At 33.3% G+C, this 13,167-nt stretch overlaps 1 protein-coding gene across 2 annotated transcripts in view; it reads left to right on the forward strand.

The window, feature by feature from the left end:
* The first annotated feature begins 581 nt into the window (after positions 1–581).
* LOC111048782 (cytoplasmic dynein 2 intermediate chain 1) overlaps positions 582–13,167 on the forward strand; it is a 30,245-nt gene continuing 17,659 nt past the window's right edge. For both annotated transcript variants that reach the window (XM_039426416.1, XM_039426417.1), the window contains exons 1-7: positions 582–731; positions 3,196–3,529; positions 5,874–6,382; positions 8,521–8,777; positions 9,452–9,560; positions 10,640–10,780; positions 12,110–12,253. In XM_039426416.1, the coding sequence (XP_039282350.1) occupies positions 687–731; positions 3,196–3,529; positions 5,874–6,382; positions 8,521–8,777; positions 9,452–9,560; positions 10,640–10,780; positions 12,110–12,253 (1,539 nt within the window). In that variant the 5' untranslated portion in view covers positions 582–686. The remainder of the gene's footprint in view (positions 732–3,195; positions 3,530–5,873; positions 6,383–8,520; positions 8,778–9,451; positions 9,561–10,639; positions 10,781–12,109; positions 12,254–13,167) is intronic.

The following is a 13,167-nucleotide window of genomic DNA, read 5'->3' on the forward strand; positions in this document are numbered from 1 at the left end:
CTAGCACTCTGACAACAAATTAATGAGTACAGTATATCTGGTGTAAACCAAGCAGGCACTAAACAGCTGCAAACAGCTGCGACAACCTTCCTTCAAGGACAGAGCAGCTACATCTAGCTCTGCTATAAACAAAAGTTGACATGTAGCAGAGCTACATCTAGCAGAGCTTCATATAGTTCTGTTTTATAAAATTAGCGTTAAACTTAAATCTACTTATAGCAGAGCCATATGTAGCTGACAGAGCTATATCACATAATTACAAATGATTATAGGAAAAAGAAATGATTATAGGAGTTTTCTCTGGCTATATGTAGCTCAAATTTTATATAGCTCTGCTATATATCTCTCCAGCTACATAGTGTAAACGTAGCTTAGAGCTCGCATGTCTGGTCGGCCATCAACGTCTGTTGGGTTGCTAAGAACCGCTTCTAGAACGGAAGGTAATTTCATCGATCGACGTTGCCTTCAGGTAGGTACCCCTATCGACCCCCTGTTCACCCTTGTCCCCCCCTAAACCCTTGCCCCCCCACTGTAGCACCTGGCCATAGTTATGGCTGAGTTGTTACCGTTTCCACGTCATAGCAGCCGAGCCCACTATCAACTCTTGCCACTAACAACGGAAATCATGAATTGTAAACTGAGTGACATCTTTGGAATTAGTGTGATGAGCGAATGATACAACAAACATGGCGAAACGCGGTGGTAACACGGAAGTGAATGGTTTTATATCGGTGAGTAGTAATTATTGAATTGTATTGTGTTATAATATTGTGAATATAAAAAGTATTGATTGAGAGTGTCCTATAATTGTGAGTAGAATAATGTACCTATTAACTGAGAGTCTATAATCATTGTGAGTGAACAGTATTGATTGAGGATCTATAGTTTTGAGTGGAAAATATTATGATTGTATCGGGAGAGATGTTGTGGTATTTCTCCATAATTGGATGAATAATATTATGACGTTAAATAATATAAGACGTTAATGTTGTCAATATATGTTTTTCTTTGTTATTTTGTTTTGTCTTGTATTGTGTGTTATAATAAATTGAATTGTGTTTTTTTTAAAGTATAATAAGTATAAGAATAATTCAAAGACGTTGATGTTGTCAATAAAAGTTCAGCTGAAGATGATGTAGCAGATGTTGCCATGAAACCTGGTTCAGGGGCCTGTTTCATAAAAACTTAGAAGTCCTGTAATACAGGAGCAGCTGATTTTATCGGCTACATTGAGCATGTAATTGGAATGGTGATTCTCCTGTATTACTGGACTTGTAACTTTCATGAAACAGGACCCTGTAATTTAAATTGATTTTGAACAAATATAATTGGTATTGACAACATCAACGTCTTAAGCTGTGTTTACACTATAGTTATTAACAAAATGTTAATAACCTAATCCTTATAGATTCTATTAGATTGAACATAACTTATCATAACATGATGATAAGTTCCGTTCAATCCAATAGAATCTATAAGGATTTAAGTTATTAACATTTTGTTAATAATTTTGGTGTAAACGCGGCTTTATTCTTTCAATAGAAAAGTATCCATTTAGAATCTTGACATAATTAGTTTTGCCTAATGATGCACTTACTACGTGAGTAGTAAGTGCAAAGAACCTATAGTTTTTTCACTATCTCCCACAACTAATCCACTTTGCAGTCTAGCAATAATAGTTCATGAATAATAATTCTTGGCTAGTGCAACGTGAAGCTGGTAAATATCTAGACACAGTAGGCACTCCTCTACGAGAGCCTAATGATGCTAATGTTTCATTTGCATCCCATTAATAGAAATAAAATAACGTATAATTTCATACATTCGAGGAATGAATCTGCAACGGGCTCCTCCGCTTTATATCCATTGAAAACAGAATATCTAATTATTTGAAAGTATTATTATTGAGAAGTGTGAACTAGGAGCTCAAATTCGAGGTCATTCATTAGCTAAATTCGAGGTCATTCATTAGCTAAACTTCATGAGTTGATTACCCGTTTGGGATGAATGCATTAGATACCAAAAGAATTGTCAGACTATACATAATTTTAATTGGCGATTTGTCCATGAGCTAGCAAAACATAGGCTACATCTCATAGGCTACCATATTATTGAAATAGTGGCTATCTTATGTGAAGTGGACATCAATCAGGTTGATCCTTGCAGGCTATGACAATCCAATCGCAGTTAAAATGACTGAATTATAGGGAGTTGAATCACTCAAGTATAACGAAAATTGAGTGAGAGATTGCTCATGTGAAATCATATAATTTGATCGAATTCAATACAGGAAGACACTTCCTATGACACATAGGATATTATTGTAATGGAATGCTTCACAGCTCAAAGAGCTTTTCACGGGTAGTATCATAGCCAGCTCTAAATTAGAGGTGGCTATGGTATTATAGCCCATTTGGTAATGTTATGGTGACCAATCACCATAACCATTACCATTTGGTAATGGTGACCGATTGAGTATTTTAATAAAATTTAATTATTTTAAATAATAGGTCATTTTAAGAAGATCGATACTGAAGCTAATCATTAGTTTCATGTAGCAAGTCTATGATTTTTCTTTAGTATTGTTAGAAATGCTCAGTCTACTATTCATTAGTCTGTTAAAATTCAATAGAAGTTTTATATAAGCCCAACTGAGCGCTATTATCTTGCATTGGAATTTGGTAACTATAAGGAAATATATGGAATACATCAAAGCGAATTATAGGCTTGGAATGGGCATCAGACAGCAGAAAATTTTGATGTTCGAATATCATAGAAAGTCTTAGAGATAATGCATAGCAGGTCTGTGAGAGAATTGATTGTTATGTTGATTGGTCAATAGCGCACTTCAATGGACTTTGAACTTCACCATTAGACTTTACACTATGAGCTTTACACATTGTCAAATCTCACTTGTCAGTGTGATGAATAGAAGAGAAAAGATAGGTAATGATAACAGCATGAACATAATAATAATACTGGTTACTGAAACTAAACTTTCCCATTGGCAAGTCCATTTCTACGAGTGAAATTCAGATCCAAAATCAATACAAAAGCAACAGCACCAATCTAACGGAATCAAATATGCCTTACTGAAAGAAAACTCAACTCTGATATTAACAATGTAGACAAATTACTAGATTCGTTGAATTCCAATTGATTACAATTTTATCATTAAAATTACTTGTATTTCAGTTTGCTCCAGACAAAAAATCGGGAACAACAGCACTGAAGAAAGCACCTACTAGAAGAAGAGGTAGTGTTGACCGAGAAGATAAGAAAAAGGAACTCTTGAAAACAAAGAAGCCAGTTCGAGATGAGAGTCTTGAGAAACATGGTACTCCAAAACACCGGCAGGAAACCAGATTACAGAGGAAACCTGACAGTCATACAACAACGAGAGATACCGATAAGAGCAAGACAAGCAAGGAAGAAAAGGTAGCACCCACTGATAAACAAAAAATCAGAACCACTGAGGCCCAGAAAAAATCGATCAAAACTAACGAGGAGAAGCAACAGAAGTTGAAAAGTAAGTTTCAAACAAATTTCAATCAAATTTCTTAATTTTGAGTTTTTTGGTTGTCCAATTTCTTAATTTTTTTTTGAAATCATCATCATGAAGATGAATCGAGAGTAAATTTCGTAGTTTTCTATTGTTTATTATGTTCAGAAAAATCAACTTGATATAACCATAGAGAAGAGATAGCTTAGCATATGCTATCTCATTCTCCATGATATAACTTAACTATGCAGAATCACAATGGTAATAATAACATTCTATTCTCTTGAAGCCCCGGGCAGGAAATAGTCCAGTCAATATAGACATAAGAAGGGGGTATGCTTGCAATTTATATTGTAGTTCTGATTTTTTAATATATTATTTGGGTACATAAGAGAAGTCCAGAACCAATTTCTTCATGCGAAATTTCCTTGTGCTAGATACAGGGTGGCCCAAAAACCTCGTATTTTCGGCTCATTTTGAATTATACAACTGAGTGCCGTTTGCACAGTGCCAGTTTAAACTAAATTTCATCTTAAACTGAATTAAATCTATATCAAGTATCATTTGTTATAATGTGATTCATTTCGAGTTTGAGCCAACAGCTGATTGAATTCAGTTTAAGCTTTAACTGTGCAAACGGCTCTTAATTGTAACAATCGGAAGATATTCTTGATCAAAAACTAAAATTCATCAAATTTTTTTTCAAATATCATTTATTTTTAAAAAAATCATAACTCAGTACTCATTGGAGATAGAGAGTTCCGAATGATCTCATTTCATTCAGAATTTTATAATCTGAAACAAAGACTGGAGCAAATTTTTCTGTCCGATCACGAGATTTGGCAGAAATAGCTGAAAACTGGAAAATGAGCCGAAAATACGAGGTTTTTGGGCCACCCTGTATCTAGCACAAGGAAATTTTGAATGAAGAAATTGGTTCTGGACTTCTCTTATGTACCCAAATAATATATTAAAAAAACAGAACTACAATACAAATTGCAAGCATACCCCCTTTTTAAACACTTTTATTCTAGTTGCTCTGACAAACTTCTAACGTGCTAGAAACATCAGAACTACAATATAAATTGCATGCACCAATGTATAAATTATAGTTACTGGACTAAAATCAATATCTGGAAATGAATATCTTAGTACTGTAGTGTCAAAGCTTATTAGTTATTATCAAATCTTCATCAAATGTTGGCGGAGAGTCAAAATTATACAAGACCCTCATGATGATAAATGAAATTTCATCGCCCTCTTGGCCCATTGCTGCTTCACTATAGCAGCAATGACATGTGGATTGTGTATCACTAGAATCTCTACCATTTCTTCAGACTATTCTTGGAATCTTTCATTGTAGTCTATTAAGGCTCGGTTGCACAAAAGCCTATTGAATTTCAACCATTATTAAATGCCAGAAGAATCAATCAGAAAAGCCTTCTTCTTTAAAACAGACTTCTTTGATAGGTTCTTGTGGCATTTAATCATGATTGAAATTCAACAGGCTTTTGTGTAACCGGGCTCAAGAATTTCTTTATGAGCAGAGAAAACCTCTCTCTCTCTCTTTGAGAAATTAAATGAAATCATTCAATTTGATAAAACTAGAAGAAGATCTATCCTATACTATTAAACGAGCAACTTCTGTTTATATGTTTAGGTGTTAGGATGTTTGTATTTCACCGGATCTCGAAAACGGCTCTTACGATTCTCACTAAATTCAGAACATAGTAGGTTTATAATATAAAGATTCGATTGCACTAGGTCTCATCCCTGAAAAAACTCGCTGAAGGACATTAAGAGGATAATTATTATTCATCCTTGAAAAAACAGCTGATAATTTATTATTTCGTCGTCTGTTTGTAATGGAAGTGAGTGAGCGAGTTCATGTGTGTGGGACTGTGTCAAAATTATGACTCAGCTGTTGAACATTTGTAATCATTCAATCAGTGCCGGTTGCAAAAAAGCCGGGTTATTTTCAATCCTGATTAATTCCAGTAGATCCATCTTTTTGAAATGGTCTTCTCTGATTTGGTTCACGTGAAGTTAATCAGGATTAAAATTTAACCGGCTTTTGTGCAACTGGGCCTTGTGAGGGAAATTTTTGCATTCCTCTGGGAATTAATCTCAATTGTTGTTAGATTGAACATTTCTGTATGAATGTTATTATAATTTCTTCTTTCGTAATAAATTTTTTATGCTTTTGTACTCGGTCCCCGATATTATGTTAATATAGTTTCATCATTCCATGTTGAATATTTTCCACTCTCTAATCCTCACACTGATTCCCGTAATCATCATTCTGAATCAGCTGATGAAATTTAATATCTCGACATGAAGTTCTGACTGTGTTATTTTTGGTGTTTTCTAGCAAGCAAGCTCTCAACAAAAACAGCGTCTCCACATCACAGTTCAACAAAAACACGGCCGAAAAATGACGATGCCAAACTGAAAAGTCAACCATCAATGAAAACAAGCAAACCCGTGAAACCTTCAACAAACATTAGGAGCCATGAATCCATCACCAGGAAGAAGATATCCAGTATGGCATCCTCAGAAGAATTCGAGATCGCTTCGAAGCGTTCGATTGAGAGAATAAGAAAGCTGACATCATCACTCGAAGAGAAACTGGTGCTGAGTCCATCACGAAACATCAATGGCAGAATGGGAGCAAATCAAAAGGAAATGTCAAAAAGTAATAGGAGAGAGGAAATGGAGTCCTCGAATTTGAAGACTGTGAATCGCGACGCTACAACATTCAAGCATGAAAGTGCAAATTCAGACAATGAGCCACATGTTTTTGGAATGGCTACTTCATCGAGTTCAACAAATGCCGGCGCTAGTGTGGAAGAAAGTGACAGTTATGAGGATGATTTTGAGGTGAGTTGCTTTTTTCCCATCTCAACTTTCAGTGTTGTTGTGAAGGTAATGTTGTGGTAGATGTTCATATTGAATCAAAACGACTTGATACTATCAAAACTAAAATAAATATACTTTCAAAACCATAAATGCCCTACATCATGGGATATATCTTTTATCTCTGCTATCTCTTTTCTATGGCTCAAGGTTAACATCAGTACTAGTTTTCCAATCATTTTGATGACTAACATCAATTTTAAGTGATATACTTGTTGAAGAGAAGAATAGAGTATAGTTTGAATCTTTAAACTGAAACAATGGAAGAGGATTTATTACCTGAGCATAGACCACTACTAATTTGTCAATGGGGTTCAACCACTACCTCCGTGAACAAAGCCGTAGTGCATGCGTGTGACGTCAGCACAGGTAGAGCTCCTACACCAATAAAAATTCGTTGATTTCAGCTGATCTATATCAGCTAGTGTTTTTATTGGTGTAGGAGTGCTACCTGTGCTGACGTCACACGAATGCAATATGGTGCATAGGTAGGGCTCCCACACCAATAAAAACACTAGCTGATATAGATCAGCTTGAATCAACGAATTTTTAGAATGCATTCTGGTGAAGTCAGCACAGGTAGGGCTCCTACACCAATCGAGGTATTGGTTCAACTACTTATGAACTGTATTTTTAGTAAACTACGAATTTATACAGATTATTAACCTATATTGTCCACAAAGCCATACATTTATTTATTATTCATTTATTTATACATTGATACATACAATATAATTCTCAATTATGAATTATTGAAAAAGGAACAACAGGCTTAAAGCCCAAAACCGTTCCTTTTCCAAATTTTGATAGAAATTGTCCAAAAATAGGTTATGTTTACACTTCATGATTTTTGTCCAATTTTGAGTTCAAAATATATATAAACCAGGAATTACATGATAATAAATATATCCAGTTAATATATATTCTTGGACAGAACTTTGAACTTTAAATTTCCTCAGTAAGAACATAACCTATTTTTTCGGACATTTCATTATTTATCAAAATTTGGGAACAGAATAGTTTTGGGCAATGCCTGTTGTTCTATCCCGATCATATTCATATGATTTGTAATAATTACAATATCAATAATTACAAATATTTGATATAATTATTATATCAACGAATAAATAAACAAATAAATAAATAAATAAACTGCATTTTTTTTTAAATACGTTGACTCTTCATCCCTTTCCTTTTTTATTTTATTCCTTTCCAATAAATTATCGTTATTCTCCCAAAATCGATAAAAAAATTATCGGCTTTTTTTACTAATTCTCTACCAAAATCTAATGTATTTTTCCTTATTTTTTTGCACTTTGTATTTGTTTTCTTTGATCTTGAGATCTTTGAAGTGTCATACTTATTTTGTCCAAGTTTATTTAACTTTTTTAACTAGTTTTTTGTAAATGGGCTCCCGCCGAAAAACCTTCGGATTTGGCAGGACCCTCAATTGTTTTCAGTTTGAATAGCAATTTTGATTCGAAAAAAATCACAATGTATTGCCAGGTATGCAAGACCTAATGTGTATTCTAATACGGTACTACATTTGTATTAGAACAAATCAAAAATTGACTTATTCAGAACAGAGAATAAATAAATGTAGATGAGTAGAAAATCTTTTAAGTAGAAATTGGAACCAATGTTGAACCAATATTTTCCACAGAGCTATGAGTCAGACTTCGAGGAATGCAACTGAGTCAGGACAAATGAAAAATTGACTATCCTTATATTCAATTAAATATCAATGTAAAAATGATATTTTTTCCAGAGAAGCGTTTTTATTAAACTACAATAATTTTAGGTTAATTAGAAAAAGTAAACTGATTAGGCCTACATATTCCTTGAATTTTAGTAGGCCTTATATTATGCACTTTTGTATTCACATATAAATTTACATTATTCTATCAATAAGTTTTATTCTACAATGATATAAACATAAACGTTTCAAATTAATTTTAAATTATATTCAATGTTCAAATTCCAAACAAAACATTACTTTCACGTTTTCAGACTTATTCAGAACAGAGATTAAATAAATGTAGATGAGTAGAAAACCTTTTGAGTGAAATTTGAAACAAATGTTCAACCGATATTTTCCTCAGAGCTATGAGTCAGACTTCGAGGAGTGTACAGAGTCAGGAGTCAGTGGAGATCAAGACTTGACGTCCAGCAGTGATGATGAAGACGACGACATCAGTGATCTGTATCCGAGTTTAGGAAATGCTGAGAAGCCGGTGGTGGAGGAAGAGAGGAAACTTGATTCAGGAAACTATGATTTATCAACGCAAAAGCAACAGCACCAGCTCAACGAAATCAAAGATGCCTTACTCAAAGAAAACTCAACTCTCACGCTTACAAGGTACACAATTATTTACAGTACTGGATTTATTGAATTTAAATGCAGTATGCTGTGATATAGTATTATAGTAGCCTAACTTATTTGAAACATACACCCCACAAGCATAGACTAAGTAAACATTTGAATTTGAAAACATTAGTTAGATCTGTGCTACAAGCATATCACGTTTCAATACTGAGTTGAACTAGGAAGACTTATCACTACTCTGTTTTAGGGCCCGACCACACAGAGAGTGATCAGTTAAGAACAATCTCATGAGTTTCTTATCTTATTCTAACTATAGGTACTGAGAATTTTTCATAGATATATTTTTCTTAACTGTGAGTGAGTTGTAAGCAGTCTATGAATATTCACGTTTCGTTCAATCAATTTACATGAACAGAGGTTTTGGCTTGAGAAGGTTTTGCTGGAAGTAATAATTTTTCTTTACAGTATCATAGTTCTATCGTTTGTATAAAAATTGATTACAGTATTCTCCCAACAGGAACTCTATCAACAAGCAAGACGAAACAACACTAAACGGCAACGAAAAAATCTTTATCACTTTGCTGACGCAAAACAGAGAGATTAAACATAAGTTTTAGCTTAGAAAATTCTTGTTAAACGTGAATATTCTTTACCGTATCATAGTTCTATTATTTGTATAAAAATTAATTTCAGTATTTTTCCAACAGGAACTCTATCAACAAGCAAGAAGAAACAATACTGAGCAGCAATGAAAAAAGCAACGAGAAAATCTTTATCAACTTTGCTGACGCTAAACAAAGGCAGATTAAACAGAAGGTAAGTCAAATGGAAAACCATATTGTTCACATGAATATTAATATATTGAGAGTTACACTATCCAATACTATTAGTTTCCAATATGTAGAGTACATAATCAATAAGGCACAGTACTATCACTTCTTCTTCAACTGGAATGTACAGATGACATCTCGGAGTAAAAGTTATTGGAAAAACACAGTTTTATTTCTGTATCAAGATTAATAATTAATCTAAATGTGACAATCAAATAAAATTGTGTTTTTTCAATTATGGAAAAACTCCACAATATCAGTTCTTATTCATCAAATTTTAACAGTTTATTACTTGGATGCTCCAAAATGGAACAGTTACCTGAAAAGTTCTGGTCCATTTCAGATGCCTTTCTATTACTTGGATGCTCCAAAATGGAACAGTTTCCTGAAAAGTTCTGGTCCATTCCAGATGTCTTTCAAAAGTCCCAACCAGAACCCCTTTGATAAAATAATACATGAAGGCACTTTCTTTCCGTTGATCGAAATGTCTCCAGAGGTTGAGCATTGTAATCGAATTCAGTCAGAATAAAGGAGCTGTAGCCAGTAATTAAAGGACACGATGTGTAATCATTATATACAGTGACATTGTATACGGTATCTCAAATGTATCGTCTTTTTATCCAAATTACAGAATATGGCTTTATTCTTGCCGACATAGATTCAAATGAGCTTTTGCCTCAGACACATATCAATATTCCTTCTTTTACAAAGCTCATTGAGAGCGTCGGCGTGATACTTCACTCCAAATAAAACTGTATGACAGTCGTAAGGCCCATTGACGACTTAAATGATATTCAGGCGGTGGGACCTTCCCGCAAGGGACTCTACACCAACAAAAGCCATAGGAATTTACTTTTTTCACTCTAAAAATGACCGGCAAAATAGTTTTGTACATTACATTAGTTGTACAGTTATCAAAGCCTTTTCCAATTAGACTCAATAAACTCAGCGTTAGCGGAAATTTGAAGGTTGAAAGAGGTTCCAATGTATGAGAGATTTGAATTCATTTTCAATACATCTTGGAGTAAGTGAAAGGATTATGAATTTTTATATATATTTTTTTAGGTGAATGAAAAGGTGCAGAAAAGAGGTGCTATACTGATGGAAATGATCAACTTGGACACGATGATGTTTTCATTATTGGACATGCCTTCCGTGCCCTACGATATATTCATAAAGTGTTATGGAAAATCCAATACACAGCAGGTAAATAAGTCTTAATTATTAGGGTTTATTAGTTATTTTAAATTTCATTATATGGTTTATTATTTGTTATTAACCCAATTATAGTATTTTCCTGTAGACCTGTAGATAATTCAAATTGCCTCATCATTATATTGTGTAGAATCAGACAAAACTATCTTATATTTTCCTACATCAAACTCGATAATGATAATAATTATTATGGCTTATCTGTAGACCTGTAGATAATTTAAATTGCCTCATCATTATATTGTGTAGAATCAGAAAAAACTATCTTATATTTTCCTACATCAAACTCGATAATGATAATAATTATTATGGCTTATCTGTAGACTTGTATATAATTTAAATTGCCTCATCATTATATTGTGTAGAATCAGAAAAAACTATCTTATATTTTCCTACATCAAACTCGATAATGATAATAATTATTATGGCTTATCTGTAGACCTGTATATAATTTCAATTGCCTCATCATTATATTGTGTAGAATCAGACAAAACTATCTTATATTTTCCTACATCAAACTCGATAATGATAATAATTATTATGGCTTATCTGTAGACCTGTATATAATTTCAATTGCCTCATCATTATATTGTGTAGAATCAGACAAAACTATCTTATATTTTCCTACATCAAACTCAATAATGATAATAATTATGGCTTATCAGGACAGGACATAAGCGTTGTGGGAATATATAAGTGAGGATTTTCTGACGATCCAAGTACTGTGGCAGCCCAGTTCAAACTATTAAGCACATTGTGTTTGAAGGTTAAAATAGAATATTTTCTGTCGCGATTGGCAAGATGTGGTTGAAGTTTTTCACACGCATTTTTGACATGGATTGATGCAGAAAAATGTCTGATTGAAATATTGAGTTGGATTTATTGTTTCACAAAAAAATTCAGATTTATAAAACATCAGTAAATGTACTAATTTGAAGAAGATTAAATCTATGTTTAAACTATTTCACAAAATAATTTAAACTGTACTCACATGGACCTGTCGGTCTGTTCGTGAGTGAGTTCGCATACGCATATTGAAATTTAATTTACACAGACAACTTATCTATGATCAGAGAAGTAGGATCACTATTATAGATAAGTACATATATTATTCGGTATGATATTTTTAGGTTTGAAAATTGAAACTACCAACTGAAAAGTGAACTTACAATCAAAATACGAGTGGATGAGTTTGAATTTGTATTCGAATACCACGTAGCGTGAAGAATTTTTCTACATTATTCTGCACATGATACTGTAATGGTACTGGTTGATACTGGTACCATGATACTGGTTTTTGTAATCAATAAGTTGCAATTTCAGATGCAAACACAAACAAATGATGACTGCTTGAGTGAGGAAGTACAAACCGAGGAGATTCACGTTTCAAATAAATGGACACAACATCCAATCAAATTTCATCCAATCGATTCTAATCCAGAGCTGTTCCTGAATCGTTTTATATTGGTGAGAATTATAAAAATAATCAATTTCGATTTATTCTCAACTTAGAATCTTTGCCCCGGTTGCACAAAAGCCTGTTAAAGAACCAACCAGAGAAGCCTTATTTTCGGAAATCTGTCTCAGATTGATTCTCTCTCTTTCTCACTCACTCTCTTTCTTTATTATTCATCTACACAATAAGTACAGTATCAAAATGATAGGGAGAGGAAAAATAAGGTAACCTTGTGCTATTCCTCTCCCAAATTTAGATAATAATGTTTCTATGTGGACACATAGCCCAAAATAGTTTTGTTAAGTCTTGTAGTTCTTCAATTCACAAAATTTTCAGTCCACAAATATTTTCATAAAGTAGATTTTCAAATTTAGATTCTTCAAAACTTAACATAGAAGAAATATTCCACATTATTATAACTAAAATAGGAAATATTCACGTATTAAAAATCGTATTTTTAAGAATCCCGAAAAACAAAATTCGTTCTTTCTGCTTCCTGTTTATCTTCTCATGGCATTTAATCATGTGTAATCATTTATTTAATGACGTGTATGATGAGAATTAGAGATAAGTGGACAGCTTTAGGTGGGTTCCAAACCACCGGGAAGCGGTTTTCAAATTTATTTATGCTATTCAATCCTATTCAATTCCATTATATGGAATTCATCTTCGAAATTATTCAATTCATTTGACAATGAATTGTAATTTTGTAGTCAAAACAGTTTAATAAAATGTTTTAACAAATTCCCCGTAAAGCCTGGTTTTCATTAGTAGAGTTAGTGGTAGAGTTCCCTGGGCAAGTACTAACTATCTTGTGAATTCTCCCAATGAAAACATTCATAGAGTAGAGTAATGGTAGAGTACTAGTTTTTATTAGAGTAGAGTGGGACAGCAACGTGGGAGAGTACTCTACCACTTGCCTTCC

The sequence above is a fragment of the Nilaparvata lugens genome, chromosome 4 (genome assembly GCF_014356525.2).
Source record: "Nilaparvata lugens isolate BPH chromosome 4, ASM1435652v1, whole genome shotgun sequence".
Taxonomy (NCBI): Eukaryota; Metazoa; Arthropoda; class Insecta; order Hemiptera; family Delphacidae; genus Nilaparvata; species Nilaparvata lugens.